At 36.5% G+C, this 17,607-nt stretch overlaps 1 protein-coding gene across 1 annotated transcript in view; it reads right to left on the reverse strand.

Moving 5' to 3' along the window:
* Nucleotides 1–3,384: 3,384 nt before the first annotated feature.
* Adamts5 (ADAM metallopeptidase with thrombospondin type 1 motif 5) overlaps nt 3,385–17,607 on the reverse strand; it is a 43,812-nt gene continuing 29,589 nt past the window's right edge. The window contains exons 4-8 of the mRNA XM_006987941.4: nt 14,398–14,681; nt 13,031–13,214; nt 12,526–12,701; nt 10,469–10,644; nt 3,385–6,896 (exon numbers count right to left, since the gene is read on the reverse strand). Coding sequence (XP_006988003.1) covers nt 6,329–6,896; nt 10,469–10,644; nt 12,526–12,701; nt 13,031–13,214; nt 14,398–14,681 — 1,388 coding nt within the window. The 3' untranslated portion in view covers nt 3,385–6,328. The remainder of the gene's footprint in view (nt 6,897–10,468; nt 10,645–12,525; nt 12,702–13,030; nt 13,215–14,397; nt 14,682–17,607) is intronic.

The following is a 17,607-nucleotide window of genomic DNA, read 5'->3' on the forward strand; positions in this document are numbered from 1 at the left end:
AACTTACTATCAAATATGTAGAGTGTCTAGTAAATTTCTCCTAAGAATCTAGGCTTACTTAAAAATCTTAACTCCTTAAGGTTATACCTGTAGTAAGTTTATGTATAACTATAATCCAGCTATGGTGCTTATCATCGCATTTCAATATTGAGCAGACTTTAGGAGTTGATACACTGACCAGAAATTACATGCCAAAGATGCACTCTTTCAGCTAACAAAAAAATCCTATTTGTGCTCACATAGATGATGAATGAGATAAATAATAGAGACCTGGTTTTATGCTACAAGTGTTATGAGATATTTAAAAACAAAGGGATAATACTCTCCAACTCTGTTGTATTATATACAGTACATACTTTGACCTAGTTTACAATTTCTATTTATTATGCCCACCAAAACAGCATTTAGATTTACAGTTTAATTTCAAACAGGAAAATGCTTCACAAAATATGATAGTATTCCTCAATGAAAAGTTATTACAGTATAGGTCCAAACAGCTCAGTTCAAGTATTTTCCTGCATAGGAGAGTTGGTGTGGACTGTAGACTGAGATAAAGCAATGCTCTAAATAGCTGAATCCAACCTGAAGTTTGTCAAAGCTAAGGAGACATTTTAATCAAGACCTGCCTCACTTTTCTAGGATTTTTGGTCATACAACTGCATCACATGCCTTCATTTCCAGAAAGTAAAGTTATGTAAAGCCTCATTATTCTTCTTTATCAGGAAAATATGTTTCAAGACTTTAAAAGTCTGAGCTATAACTACTCAGGTTTATTATTTGGCTTTACTTATTGACACCAATATAAAAGTTAAGTATTGATGTCACTGCATATGCCACATGGGGTATATTTCTATCATTGACTTAGTTACTTGTAATGTCTACTCTAAAAACTATGCATGTTTCTCACCATTCAATCAATAGACCAGTACTAAATGTAAGTGGTCTTTACTAGCTCTTGATTATAGTAAGAAGAACCAGCAATGTCTGTGCCAAATCTGAATGTACACTGCAGAACTGCCATGAAAAGATCATACATTTCTCAATCAGAAGTCTAACCTTACAATACTACACATTGGTGATAACACCTATTCTACATATATTCTTTGTATAGAGGTACCAGTACTTGCAATGCAAAGCTTAGAAGAGGTTGAGACCTAGGCACTAAGTGTTGACTATGGCATGACATATTACAAAGTTTAAAAAGAAAACACACATATATTTCAGGGGACTGTTGACAGCTTAGGAATTCAGAAATACCAAGACAAAACTCTCATCTGTCTCTCTTCAAGTTTTGATGACATTGTAAGTGCCCTCACATATATCTTTGATTAGAATGGCCATTAAATACGCTGACTTCTCAGACTCTGAGGAATAAATTGTGCCTGGCCTTGACAAAAAGATTAGAGATTGTTCTTGTAAATTGTAGAATCATATTGAAATTAAAACTGTCAGAGATACTATATTTGACAGTTAACCACTAAAGATGTTAGCACCCCTGTTACAATAACAGTTTTTCACTGGACAAGGCAAAGGGAAATGGAGTGAAAACAGTCTGTTCTGAGGACAGGTCTCCTTGGAGTTAGACTCTCGAGTCACCGGGGGTGTTGCTTTACAGGGTGATGGATCAGATGGAGCAGTATTATATTTTCTATTAATCTATGTAGTCTACATATGCTGGTTAGTATAACCATAAGGTAAGGACCAGAGACCAAACATATTGAAAAGGTGCTGATATATTAACAGGTTATGACTGTGTGTTCTAATATGAATGTCAAAGTTTCATTCTCTTCCAACATAAATAAATGCCTCATTATATCCCCCATAAGACTTGTACTAGAATTATATTCCACATCAAGAATTTATTAGGTGGAATTTTTTTTTTGCTGATTTGAACATTTTTGTTCCTGTGCACTGACTGAATAATGAATGAATAGACCCATATTACAATATATCCCCATAGTTTGATTGAATGGAATTTATAGCTTAATTATAGACTGATGTGCTTTGTGGTAATATGATTCAATAAGCCATGTCTATAGTTCATGTTAATACGGAATTATTAGCACATTTTAGCTAACTATTCAGACTGATTTACGTGTTCAATTTTCTAGAACTATAAATTGTTGGTCAATGAGAAAAGTAATATAGAAACCATACAAGTTCCTTTTCTGTGTTTTTCAATGATTAAGTTCTTTAAATATGGTTTTGCATCTGTCTTGAATGATCTGTTTTGTTCTTATGGTTCTTTCATTTTGTAGCCATGAAAAACTCAAAAAAATGTAATGCATTTGTATGACCCTGGGTTTCACTGTAAAGAGATGAGTGGTATTTATACATTATGACAGTGCCTTCTTACAGAGTTGTCAACTATGAGTAGAATTAAGTAGAATATTGTACTTAACATATATCTAACAATGAGCTGTGGTCATAGTGAACACCTTGGACTTCTGAAGCTGCCTATAGCTCCCACTTCTTTCACTGACCTTGTTAACTTGCTAACAAAGAAGCTACCAGTGGAGGAATAGGAGAGGCAGGGATTGACCTGGTGAGTCACATGGTAGGTCCAAGAGTGCTTGACCTTATTGCCACAACTGGAATGTGCAATCACAGTCACAGATGAGCTTCTGTTACCAGAGCTGTGCCTGCTAGTTCCAGGTCCTATCACTCTGGACAGTTTGATAGCGGTAAAAGGTCACATTCTGCAGTGTCCATCTATACCCACAGACAAAGTTGTGACCCATACTATCAACATCGCACAAATCCATGTTGTTTAAGATCATCTATAGAATCTCTAGAGACAGGAGATACTAATTCAGAGTATTTTGGGGACCTCTTTCTAAAGCTATAAGACTTTATGTTTATCATTCCTAAATTCACTTTGAAGTTGTGAGTACATGACTTTCATATAATGCATTAACAGCTCCTTGTATATCTTTATCAGTGACATAAATGAAACTGATTCTTTTTTTTTTTGTTTTTTTTCTCCCCAGACAGGGTTCAGTTATGTATCCCACACTGGCCTCGAACTCATGATCCTCCACTCCGGCCTCCTAAGTGTTGGGATTGAGGCTTGTACCACTATGACTGTTTTATAACAGATCCTCCATTGTGGCTTAGCTTCTGTGGGAAGCTTATAAGCCATATATATCCTCTGGTTAAAAGCTTGCAACTTGTTTGATTAAATATACGTTTTTAAACTTGTGACCTGAAAAAAAAATAAATGTTAATGGGATTTGAATGACTTATTAATATAGTGATGAGTAAGGTAAGGAGCACTACTAGCCATGAAAGACTAAATTTAAGAAAGTGGCAGATTAAAAACACATGAGGAATATGCACACATACACTTGCTTCACACAGAAAGATTACTATAAAACAACAATACAAAAGCCACCAGTACTGTATATTATATAAACTCACAAAGTGCACTTTATACACAAACAAGAAGCATAAATTAAAAAAATAGGACAATAGCAAAACATTTTAAATATAGAAGAATTTGCACATAATTTTTGTTAAATAAGAATAAATAATTTCATCACAGAAATTCACATAGCAGTTGCAAAAACAATAAATTATTTATTTTTTCAGTGCTGCAACTTTTTTTTTTGTTCATTTGTGATTCATCCCTCAATTCTTAGTTTAAAACTGTTTCCACAGGAAGGCAATGGATGCTGAATCTGTTAAATAATTATAACAATGCTCTTATGCTTCTAAGCAACAGGGAGGGCTAACGCGGCCTTTTCTGTTGTAAAATGACCAGACACTCTTTCATTCTGGGCTCTCTTGCACTTAATGAAACTTATTCTGGAGTGATTTTTATGCAAGTGAGGTTAGGAGTTTTGTAACCTGAGCATTGTCTTCCCCCCATATTTATTCATCACCCTAAATTCAAGGTCTTTAAACAATTCAAGATACACAATGGGAAGATGGAAGACATGGTACATAATCAAACTGGACTGAATATGGGTTTCCCTCCATCACCCATCACCCTTTCCTTCTCTGACAGCTCCCCTTTTCTGAATCTCAGTTTGCTGTGTCTCTTTCCTTAGGAGTTTTATGTACATTCCCCTGTCCATGTAGGATTCTCACTTTAAAATGGAGAGAGAATTCCTTCAGACAGAGAATAGTAGTTTGGTCGTTCTCTCCTTGCTGGAAATATTCCAATGTTGAAGAGTAAAACTTCATTATTGTAGGGAAAAGCAAACCACTGAAAAATCTTATTAAAATCTATGAAGGTCATATGGGGAAGCAGAGTAGGTGACAATCATGTTTATGCTTTATTTTATTTTAAAAATAACCACAAAAGATAAAAATATGAATTTTGTCACATTTGAACTATTATTTGGTTTGTATTATTTTCAAAACTGGAAAAAGTTACATTAAACTATTTATTCTCTATTTGTAAAGTTAAATAATCAATGTGATCTTTAACACTTTTGTTTTCTGATGAGTTTGACTGGATTGATTTCCTGCTCTATATTTGGAGACCTCCAATCAATATTGGCCACCAGTTTGATGCATGTTGAATTTCTTTATTTGAAGAGACCAGGCTTTGAGATTTTGAAGGATGATGATTGGTTTGGAAGAGAATTGATCTATTTCACAAAATAATTTCTTAAAAAAAAAGACAGTATAATTTATTTCTTTTCTTTCTGGTCTGCTGAAATAAAGGTGACAGAGTCATCAATTACATAATTTTTTATATTAAAATATCCTATAATAAAATAAACTCTCATACATTTAGTGGAATTCCAGTCAGGATTTCCTAAAATCCTTATATGCAAATCTTTAACAGTAGGCACATTTGGTATGATCACTATAAAATTTACATAAAACAATGTTTTGCAGTATTTCACAAATGAAAAAAAATCTCAGTGGAATAAAACACGCTATATTATTTGGGCTATCCAAGGGGAGTTGTGCAGTGTATAGTTTAAAGAATATTTTCTGTTTATGATTATTAAATATTTTTAATATGCAACCTTCCTGCACAGGCAAGAGACTTCCTGAAAACCCTTAAATTTCATTATTTATACATTCACTGGTATAGTCAAACACTTTGCAATTGGGAAAATTCTCTAATACAGTAGGTATATACTTATTTTTTTAATTATGAGATGATTGCCTATGATGTGGAAACAGTCTTATTAATGCTAATGAGTTTGATTTATTGAATTAATTGAATTAATACCGATTGTTCCTTTTAGATGAGACTAAACATGAAGTGATTTTAATATTACTGTTAGACCCAGTCAATACAGAATATAAGTCTTTTCCAACTCTTGGGAAAAACAAACAAGCAAACACAAACACATTTTGAAGGCTGGCTGAGAAGAGGTATGCTGGTACTGAAGGTGCTGGATGTGACAGATAACTTGATGCTGTGTGTTCTTTATGTTTACTACACATTGTGAAATATTAGCTGGGAGCCACAGAAAGGAAGCTGTTGTGAGACTATAAATTGAAAACACAGTGACATATTTTTTTTTCTTTTAAATTCCAATACAAGCAAACTAATGTTTAAGACCCTTGGATATTGATCACATATACACAGGAAAACACAATTTCTACACCACAATGATACAATAATTTGGCTGGCTGCCTGAAAAAAATACAGACAGTCAAAGGTTAGAGTACATGGACCTGAGGATGTGTTTAAATGACCAGACACACACAGATCCTTTCCCCTTTTAGAATTTCTCAGAAGATGCTTGCTGTCAAAATTTTTGACTAAAACATTATCTCCTGCAGTCAGATAAAACACAAAATCTTGTTTAACAGCAGCAAGTTCTTAATTTCCAGTAAATCTTCCACAGCTCTTTCTGGAAGCTGGTAGTTGAAATAGCTGCAGACCTACTTTGGTCAAATACTTTCTTATTGAAATATACATATAGATATATCAATAGGACCAAGGATATAAAGTGACATTCCAAGGGTGGATGCATTTACAAACAGTAAAAATAAGTTGTGTGTCATGGCTGAACATGATCACGATGCCTTTGAAGACATTCTATAAGAGGTAGGTGACAAAACTACTCTGCCATCTTCAACTGTCCTCAATTCTACATTCATCATTGCATGTCTCCTTTTGTGTAGGCCCAAGGATGTTCCAAACTCCCACGCTTTCTGTATTCCAAGTGCACCATCATGACATGAAGTAGTGTACATGTTTTGGTCGCAGAGAGCAGATTCTGCCCATAATTCAACTCCTAGTGACCACGACACTGATGCACCACTTTCTGTGCCTTGGTTAGGCCTTGTCTTCACCACAATGACATCTGAGATGATCCTCCAGTTATCTTTGTGCATGAGAACAAACCACAGGCTAACATTTCTTCAGCAAACATTGCTTAAATGCAGAAGGCCTCTGAGAGAGAAGGCATCCCTTCGCTAGTTTCCGGTTTCCATCTTGGCACTGCACCGTCCTGGTGTGCCAGCCTGTGTCACAGGTTCTAGAGCAGGCCAGCCATGGGCCTGTCACCCACTGTAACTGTGGAGTGTGTGGTCCCACTTTGTTGCTGCCATGGCTAATGACCGAGTTTCCTTTTTGAGTGGACTTCTTGGGAACAAAAAAGCTGTAACGGACATCTAGTGCTTTCGTTGGGTCTGTTGCAAGAATCTGTACAATCAGAATTTCTTTTGTGGCTGAATAGCCCATCCCATGCAAAAAATCATCTCTGTGGCTCCACCCACTGTAGTTCATGACTGTGCCATTGATGTCGATGATAGTCTCTGAAGTGGAGATCATGTACTTGCCATTGATAAGGTACTCACCATTCTTCTTCTTTAGGGCTAAATAGGCAGTGAACCGAGTCTGGTCTTTGGCTTTGAATTGTCGGACTTTTATGTGAGTTGCTCCTTCAGGGATCCTCACAACGTCTGTGTAACCCTTACTGTAGGCAAGAATGTTCACATGGGAGGTGAAGAAAAGAAAGGGGCAATGAGACAGAATTAGTATATGCCTAGACATGGATAAACAAATAGAAATTTTCTAAAGGTTTTTTCCCCATCTTAACATAAACCTTTAGTGTATTTCAGAGCTTAAGTTTAAAATGGTTTTAAGTTCTTTTGATAGGACAAAATAAGAAATTGTAGTACGATATGACATTATGTCTGTTTTTATTGAGATATTCAAAATTAGGATGATGCTAGCAACCCACACTTATTTTAAAAGTGAATTAAGAGATTTATTCAGTCATTGCATCTTTATAAATTTGTACCATAGTTACAAAGATATTTTATGTTTTTTCTAGGTGCAAGGTAAATGTGACTATAAATAGACAAATCTGCCCTCAGTTAATCTCATAGAAATATTTAATGTGTCTGACATTGGACTCATCAGCAGATATTAGTAAGCCCTATTACTATACCCCAGGCCAGGTAAACCTTTGTCTTCCAAGGTGGGCTACAGGGTCTTCATGTTGCTCCAATATACTGACTTGTTTAATGACACAGGTTTAGTTATTTGCTGAATCGAGGCTCTGCTTCTAGAAGCCATAGTAGATTTTATGGGGCAAGAAGGTAAATATAAGGTAAAAATTTGTCACTAGATCATGAGTACTTACTATTTTTTAAGAAAAACAAAAATATTTTAATGCCTTACAGTTTTTTTCTGAATGTTTAGTCTTCACCCAACATTATGATAAATTGAATGAGGTCTTTTATTGCGTAAAAAAAAAATAAGCAGGTCTTGAAAGATACATCATCTGTTCAGGAGCAACAAAGATCATCTCTGATATTCACAAACATTGTTGAACTCTAGCATAGCACACGTGTTAATTAAGTGCCAGGAGAGCATATCAATAAGAAAGGCTCTCATCATTTGACAAAAAATTTTGCTTTTATAAGAGACCATAATAAAGCTTAAAGGTATATTATTACTTAATATGACTTTAAACATTTCCCAGTTATTTAAAGAGAAATGGTTTTGTATGTGCAGATCCACTGGCTGCTATGAAATTAATTGTGTAGTCTCTAATTCTTACTCAAGGTTCAAGATTATAAGTTAAAAATCCAAGTTTATATCCCCCGACTTGAAGAGGGAAGCTCATTCCCAAATGTAGTTCTGAGTTTACCAGGGGTCTGATCTAGAGTACCCATCTTACACATGCATCAGAACCTCTGAGGGTTAGGAAGAGCACAGTTGCATGGGGTATCGCTGATTCTGTCCAACTGAATTCATTATATTTATGTTCATAACATTATATAACACAGTGTATAATACTTTTTTCTCAATTATTTTGGTAGTGTGTAATATTGATAGATAATATATAATCCTACAAGATCTTCAAGGTCAGAATGACTGTTGGAGATGATGTCACATTGTACACTAAAAGAATATGGCATGAGAATATAATAAAAATCTTTAAAGACTTTATTACAGAGCTCTTCCTTGTCAATACTGGGCTTAAAAGCCAGACCCCTTGTCTAATTTTAATTGTTATATATTACCATTGTGGGTAGGGATTTCATGCATGTCAGTTGTCTTCATCATGAATTTCTTTATCACCACATGTAACTTCAAATGTACATGTATCAGTTACAAATTCAGAAAACTTCAAAGTGTTGTATTTAGCACTTTGAAAAGTGTTTTTCAGTTTTATGTAGAAGAACACACAGAGTACAATGTGTAAGGTACTACCTTAAAAATTAGATTCCTCTAAGTCATATTATTTCTTCTTTCTCTCATCATCTTCATCTCTTTTTCTATTCCTTTTATAAGTTTCTTTCTTTTTCCCCTCATTCTCTTTCTTTTCTTCTTTTACCCCCCTTAGCTCTCTTTTTCTTTCCCTCTCTTCCTCTCCTTTCTTATATCACAAAATGTCCCATACACCTATGATCTCATTTATAGCTTCTGCTTTATTCTGAAATTCATCCACCATGGTGAATTACATAAATCTTAATTCTAAGTTTTAGTTTCCTCATCTGTAATGTAAAAGTTTGAGGAGCTAATCTGTAAGCTGTTTTGCATATTTGAAATATGGAAAAGTACAAAATATTCCTGGATCTGCAGGGTTGTTGTAGATGGCCCAACCTAGTCAAATGATTCTGATTTCATTATTTAGTGAGATTAATAATACTCATAGTCAGAATAATTCTCCAGTCATGCACTGTAACATTGTATCAATCATAATTACATTTTTTCAAATTAGTGTGATACTTAGCACTTTTAATTAACTCTTGTTGATATAATTGGCAGATCGCAGACAATCTAAAGAAAGCTAAGCACCTATGTTGGTTTGCGGCACACTCCACCTATATACTCTGCAAGGGAGAGGTTTAACAAAGAAGAAATAACCCTGGGTTCTGTCAGATCCCTTAGCTAAGTCACCCATCCTTCTGACAGCACTGTTATATTTGATTCCAGAATTTGTAATTTATAGTCTCTTGTGTTTAAAGCAGAAGGGTGGAATCAGGAGACACTGTTGTGTGTCTGTCCTTATGGAGTGGACAGAAACCAGATCATTCCCTTTAAAGGGGGATTGTTGCCACAGCACCTCAATTAACTTACATTTTTCAGGGAGCAATGTTTTCTGAAGAAAAACACACTGTCCTGAGAGAAATTGTTTGTTATAAAAACAGCAACGGGATCCAGAGTGGTGGTTTATACCTGGAATCCCAGCACAGAGGCAAGAGGATGACCAGACAGTCAAGCTTTTCCTGGTCTACATAGCAAGGCCACATCTCAAAAAGAAAAAAAAAAAAAACCAAAACAAACAACCAATCAATGGAAGCCATGGAGAAGGGGAGGAAGGAAGAAATGTGAAGTTGGGAAGCAAACATGTCCAGTGGAAGTTGGAGGAGTGGATGTGGGTGTGACCAAGATACATTGTATATGAGTATGAAATATTCAAAGAATAAATGAAAAATATCATAAAAGGGCTGAAGAACGGCTCAGCGGTTAGCAGAGCACTGCTGTTGCTCTTCCAGAGGACTTGGTTCCCAGCACCCATATGGTGGCTCACAACTTTCTGTACCTTCAGTTCTGGGGGATCAAATTCTCTCTTCTGGCCTCCTCCAGCACCAGGCATGCAAGCGGTGCACAGACATACACACAGACAAAACATCTACTACACACACATCCAATAAAACTTAAAAATGTAAAAATAGCTAAGGCTGAAGCCAATCATCCCTTCTAAATGAGGCTTTAGGAAAGGCAGATTTGTTGGGTACCACATCGTGGAACAGCGTCTGCTTTTTCCTTTTGCTCTCTAATCCTAAGACCTTGGTTCCACAGCTGTTGTAGTTTATCTGCTTCCAGAGGCATTTAAAGTTTCTAACAGCCACAGAGACCAATTCATCTCTTCTCTTCCCCTTCTCATATGCAAAAAGCATTGCTGAAGCCACATTCAATCTTCTCCTACAAAGAGCTGATGAGGTAATGTGAATCTCCTATACCAGCTTCTTAGGAGTCTAAAAACCTTGTTTAAATCACATGAGTGCTGAGGTGCTGCTATCATGTTACCTTTTTTTATTGAAGGTTCCAATAACCTTTGTACAACTGGAATTGTCCCCTCCACATACTCCACACTTGTCATACTGCAGCTTTGAGCCAATGATGCCATCACAGCCAGTTCTCACGCACCTTCCTCGGACACACACAGAGTTGCTATACGGCCGACATTCAGTCCCATCTGTAACCTGTGTATGACAAAGATATCAGCAATAGGGATATTCAGGCTCTGGGATTTGGTTCTTTTACTTAAAGAAAAAGTTGTAATTTCCAAACTTTTTATTCTTATAAATTATACATTCAAAAACAATCTAGATATGGCTCAGAGGCTAAGAACATACACTGCTCTTGCAGAAGACTAGGCTTCATTTCCTAGCACCGATGACAGGTCATTCACAGCAACCTGTAACTCCACTTCCAGGGGGCATCTGATGCATTTGCTCTCCCCAGCCACCTGCTCTTGCACACGCATACCAACACACACACAATTAAAAAATAAAATAACTCTTAAAAGCTAAACCATCCAAAAGCAATCAATCACTCAATTTCCAGGAATTTTTAAGTGAAAAAAAAAAAAACCCAGAATATATTTTTCTTAGGAAGATTTAGTTATGCGCTTTTTCTCTTGAATTTCTTGCCTAATATGTTTGGTGATCCAAGTTACTCATCTCCTTGTTTGTATTCATAACACAATCCTACTGTATCATCTTGGCTTTTACAACGATGAAAAGAATTTTTTAATTTCGTGGAAGACTATCACTTCTGCAGAGATCTGAACATTACCAGACTTAAGAATACAAAGATTTTTTATTCTTTGTTATGTAACTTTTACTTTAGCACCAAATTTGAAAATTTAGACTTATTTAAAAATCTGTCTTGGTCATTGTGTGTTGAACCTTCAGGCATCAAAGGAAAGACAGACAGATTTGTTCAGGAAACAGAACCTGGGGAGGAGTGTTTCCAAAAATTTTGAAAATACAGTGAATGCTTGGTTCTGAATATAGGAAGTAGTATATATTGTTGTTCCAAAGCTATTTAAACACAGCATGAACAGAAACTGGTATGCTTATGTGCATGCACACTCATATTCCTCATATATATATGCATTTTAAATTTGTGTGCCTATGACTCTTTTAAACATGTGAGTATGTGAGTGTGTGTTTATTTGTAAACTGAAGTAGGTCTCTATAGTGTTAATAATTCTCTTCCCAGTTATATTTCAAGCTTTTTGCTTTTATTTATATGTAATGTTTTAAGGAAATGTATCACTTTGTAAGTAAGCAGATATGATATATTAATGTATTTGTTTTAAGGAAATGTATTTCTTTGTAAGTAAATAGGTATTATATATTAATGTATTTACAAATTGGACATTGGTTGACTTTTCAATGGTATATGATATAGAGACATAGGTATACAGATACAGCTGAAGGCTGGTTTCAGGGATGTTTTAAATGTATCATATGTTTGAAAATTTGATAAGTGGTATTTATAAAGTGCTGCATGATACAGAAAATAATGAAAAATTCCTTTAGTATATTCTGAAAATATTTATCTGTGAAAAATGAAGAGTAACCACATGTATATCTTATAATTTAAGTGACTAGAAGGACTTTGGTTCATGGTGAAGGTCTAAGATTAATTCTAAGTCTTGGGTCAGAGACAATGACTTTAAAACCTGTATTTAAGTCTGAATTCATGAATTCTCAAATACCTGGAAAATAGAAACCTTTCCTCCCAATAGTCCTCTTACAAAATTTGCCTGGGAAAAATGCATATTCTTTTCTAGACTATGTTGATGTTAGTATAATAATTTATTTTCCCAGACAATGGGGAAACTACATTTTCCAAAAATTGATTTTTAAAGCATGCACTTGTTCTGCTAAAATGCTTTTAGTCCATTGTATAAAGTTTGAAAAATACACAAATTATAGAGATAAAAATGAAACTCTCCCAAATCTAACTGTCTTAAAAATCATGACTGTGGCCCTTTGACAGTTATAGACTTTACTCAATGAAGTAATTTCTACCCAGGGTGTCCACTGTTCTGGACAGAGAGGGCTAGTTACCTTTGGAGAAAAGACCACATAGTAACCAGTGCCCTTGGCTCTACAAGTAAGCTTGCACACGTCTCCTGGCAGGACACCTGCATATTTGGGAACCCATTCCACAAATGTTTTGACTCCTTTTGCATCAGACTGATAGCCATTTTTGGCTTCACACTGTTCATGACGAAAAGATTTACCTAGAAAACAAAACGTGTAACATTTATACCTCATTAACTTTAAGAGAAAATGTTAATGATTTCTGTATTGAAGAGCTCTTTATGCAGCAACGTTTAAAGTACCTTGGTATAAACAGAGTTGAAAACAAAAGTTCTCTCTCAGTCCCTTGGTGACACTGTTGTCTGCGATAATAATTCAAAAATCATTCACATATTTCTTACTCATTTACACATCAGTGGATCTATCTAGTATGAGATTAATAGTACTTCTCTGGCCTCCCTTGTTTATTTCTACTAAAATAGGAACTGTACATGACACATGTTGTTACTGACATCCAAGAGCATCCTACCATTAGGTGGACAGGGTGTAACACTGCAGGAGCGGTATATGGCCCTCTTTCCTGTGCAGTAGCGGCCACTGTTTCGAGGTGCAGGGTTATTGCAATGGCGGTAGGCAAACTGTACTCCTCCCCCACATGAGCGAGAACACTGGCCCCAGGGGCCCCATGATCCCCAGTTTCCATGGCTTGATGTCTGAAACAGAAAACAGGAGATCTTTTAACTCTGGTTGGAAAAATCTCCCATATGTACATTGTAGTCGTTTGCATGTATCATCCCAGCGGAGGGCACTGCTTATGCTCCAGTTGAAGGATTGCAGGCCATTTCTGGTGCTAAGCAAGTCATTGGCTTCAGGACCTTGTTTCTAGCAGTACAGGATCAAAAGTGTCACCCTAAGTAATGAGCACATGGCAAGGACTGCATCCTGTTTTCTCTAGTCATTTTATATCCTGCCTTCTGATACTGTAAAACTCCTGTTAATAATCACAGATCCCTGTTAACAATTTCTTTTTTTTGCTTTCGCCTTGGACCAATAATGAAATGCATGATGCTGATGGCTTTGTAAAATGTTCATTTACATTTCTTTCATCACACATTCTGTCTATGAAGATTCTGCCTCATACATGAACGCATTTTGAGCTGGCCTTGCTACATTCCTAATTAGATACAACAGACAATGTAGGGCTTCAGCTTATGTGCCCACACACTCCAGATGGAAAGTAACCCTAGGTACCAAACTTTAGGTTTCTTCCTGTGGAGACACTGCAGGAGGAATCTGGGAGATTATAACAGGTGTTACAGCATGAGCTATTCTGACTAGTAAATACAAGCTTCTGGTTGCTTGGGTCAGGTTGTCTGACAAGACACAGGTAATGTGGACTGTGAGTTACACTGTGAACATATGTCTTGGTGGCAACCTCTGGGGTACCTTAGCTCCTAACATTACATGAATTTTCTGTCAGGAAAAAGTGACCATTGGGATCTTACAAGAGACCATCAAGGACCATATTGTCTGCTCTGCCACTGTTTCTGCACGAACTTCAGTGGACACATTCTGATAACTTTGGGGAGAGGATTTTAAAAGTGAGCTTCCAAAATACACCACAGAGGCTCTGCTTTGAGTGTCAATGTGGGTTTGTTTGTGGAATGCTGCACTTTGCCAAGAAATCCCTGTCAGTGGCATGTGTTCCTGTGTTTGGTTACTGGGAGGGCTGCTGTGGGTGGGAGATGAACTTTGAATATTGTTATTCAGGATTATTGAAGGAGAAAATCATTTAGCTAGGAAATAAATCCCTTCTGATGACAATGACCATGCATGTCCGGAAAACCACTTCCTGTGTTGGGTCTGGAGGCTCTAGATGGCAAGAAAACCACTTACTGAGTAATATTTTTTCTTAGTTTTGTCCACACATTTGCCCTGCAGGCAGATTCTGCCCTTCCCACAGGGCGTCCCCTCCACAGCAGGCAGCTTCTTGGTCAGACACACCATTTGGCCTTGACGCACCACAGCACACCACAGCCGGGCACAGACATCCATGCCAGGACACACAGTGTATTCAGGCCCAAATGTCAAGTTGCACTGCTGGGTGGCATCGTAGGTCTGTCCCGGGAGTTCCTCAGGACCCAGAATCTGTTTTCGTGGTAGGTCTAGCAAGCAGTTACCTAAGAGAATAATCAAGATTCAGAATCAACCCAGGTTTAGGTTTCAAATTGTTATAATCAGGGCCCTAAAAATTTAAATGTACCGTGAGGTGTAAAGGCATGATGTACCTACAAGTCTGCAGAGTGGTGCCCTTGGGGATGCAATGAAAAAGGCTGACCCTCTGTTTGGATTCTAGAATTCTCTTAGTGCGATGCACTCTTGGAGCAGATATAATGCTGGAGGTAAGGCTGCCAGTGCCACTCTTCAACATGACTATTTTGTACTATTTAAACAGTCACAGAGGAAATGAGGAGGGGCTGATGGTGAACTTCACAGTTTCCTATGCCATTGACAGCTTTGAGAAATACCTCATTGATGACACATCCCACTCACCAGTTCTAAATCACCTCTTCCCCATGTGCCTGTAGCCTGTCTCCTTGCCACTAGTAACACTTAATGACATCAGAGGTCACTGTTCATTCTTGCACTCATTGAATATGTGCTTATTGAATACCGAGGATGTCCTCAATTTCTTCCACTAAAGTGAAAGAAAAACTAAATAAGTATTTCTTACACACTAGTAAAAATTGTAATAAAAGGCTTTCAATATCCATAGAATAAAATAGTGGGAAAAAAGTAAGAATATTTGGTAATTTGGACTAGAAAATTCTTAATCTTTACCTTTATTTTCCCACTAAGTCTGTTTATCATTTTCTTACTGCATATTCAGAGTGGCAGCCAAAAGCAGCTGGAATCTTAGAGTAGGGGCCAGGCAACCAGGATGCTATAGAGAATTCATAAAATCTGGAACTTCCCCTTTTCATCCAAAATGCATCCCTTAGAACGCAGGCCCAGTGAGCTGAAATTATTCTTTTTCTTTATCAAATACTCAGGCATGGATGCCCACTGGCTTGTGTGATTTTTTTTTTATTTTTCGTATTTGATTATACAAGTCACACACTGGTTATCATAGTAATAACAACTAACAATTGGTACACATTCTGTGTTCTTTATATATGTCAACTTATTCATTTCATATGAAGAATCCCAGAAGGTTGACTTACTCTTTTTATTCATCTTAAAGACAAGTCAAGAAATATAAATAGTCAATTTCATATCCAATGTTACTTAGTTATTAGGGCTTTGTGCTCAGGAGTTGCCATCCTCCTGGCATACCATGTTGTCTCAGGTGTATAGAAAGATGTCTTATTTTCTTTCTGAGGGGCTGACGAATGTTGGCTTTGGTATCCTTTAAATGATAGATACTGTGCCTACTGCTAGAAAGAGCTGGCCTAAAGTCTAATTCTGATGAAATACCACATGCTTGTGTGCTCTCAGCCAAGTGAGTTAACCTCTCCCTAATCTATTTTTGGGATCTGCGAGATGCTTACTTTTTTCGCTATAAACTGCAAAGGTTGAAAAGTTTTTAAAAAAGAACAGAAACAGATGAAACAATGATAGTTGGTTTTATGTTCAACTGAACTGAAAGTCAACACCTTTTATCCAAGAAAAACTTCCACATTCAAATCCTTATTTACACTGGGAAAATAACTATCCAGTACATTTCAAGAGTATTGCAAACATTTTTACAACTGCACTCAACTTTCTACAAAGAGAGCAGCATACACCTATTTGTCCAACTGTGATAGAGGCATTATAGGAAAATGAGTAAATAGCAAACCATTTAACTGAGCCAGAGTGTTTGAAGAGGTAAAGCTCTTTAAGGCCAGCCAGAAAAAGCATTAGAAATGAGGATCTCGCCAAAGAGAACTTAGCGAGAAAAACACCAAGTTAAAAGGAAAACATTAACAGCAAGTCAATAGGAAGGAATGATAGTAAAACCCCACTAACAGGACTGAGGAAGAGCAGGCACTTTGGAATTCTGGGAAACTGTCTTCTTCATTGCTCCATCAAATGGCTGCTGTGCAAATCAGAGAAGCCTTAGCAGAGTGCTGACGTTAGAACGCTGAACAAATCTCAGAATCAGCGAGAATGCTTTCCAGGTCTTTCAAAGTGCTGCGTTCAGTGTTTTTTTGTTTTTTGTTTTCCCTAAAAAGGACAGACCATAGACTCCATAACATTAGCTGGAGAGACTTAGCCTTGTGTAGACAAATAGGGCATAGGTCTACCGTATTTATAGTGAAACAGAATAAGTGATCATCTTAAGATGGATACGTAGTCAGTCACTGATACCCACCCTACTTCACAAGAGATAATGAGAGTGGAGGAATGTAGATTGCTAGCAGTTTAGAATCGATCTTTGGTGAGGACACTTCAAGATGAAACAGGCCTTTACAATGCTTAACTCAGTACAATTAAAATAACATTATTTTTAGAGGTCAAATGAAAGTGACATTTTCTTGTTTAAAATAAAATGATTTCCTTCTTAGAATGATTGACATCAACTTACTGATTTTTTTTTTTTAAAGATAAGTTTCTGCACTTTAGTAACTTTGTTTTATATTTGATGATTTCCTTTTGTAACAAAATAGTACAAACATCTCTACCATATGGAAACCTTATGCCAGGAAATGACAAAAATCATTACAGTGTCTAACTATGAAGCTCACAGTACACAATATTTAAAAATGACGTGATAATGGATTATCCAATCTGTGTCTTCCACTTTTAAAAGTGCATATGGTTTGGAGGTAGACTGAAACTAGAAAATGACCTCTCTTTCAACATTTTAATTTTGGCCTTTATTGGAACGCAACTGACTGTTAACTTCTTCTTTATCTGTTCTATTCTTACTTTTGGTCACTTCTTCATAACCACTTCATATTTAAAAAGTTTAAATTAGTCTGAAATTTCACCTGGGGCTTTTTTCTGTTCAAGATTGCCAAATTGTGCCTTCCTCTCTTCTCTCCTCTCTCCAGTTCTCTCCTTCCTGTTTTCTACTCTCACATTTAGTGTGTATCAAATGGAAAGTCAGCAGGCATGTAA

Source organism: Peromyscus maniculatus, chromosome 12, assembly GCF_049852395.1.
Source record: "Peromyscus maniculatus bairdii isolate BWxNUB_F1_BW_parent chromosome 12, HU_Pman_BW_mat_3.1, whole genome shotgun sequence".
NCBI classification, from domain to species: Eukaryota; Metazoa; Chordata; class Mammalia; order Rodentia; family Cricetidae; genus Peromyscus; species Peromyscus maniculatus.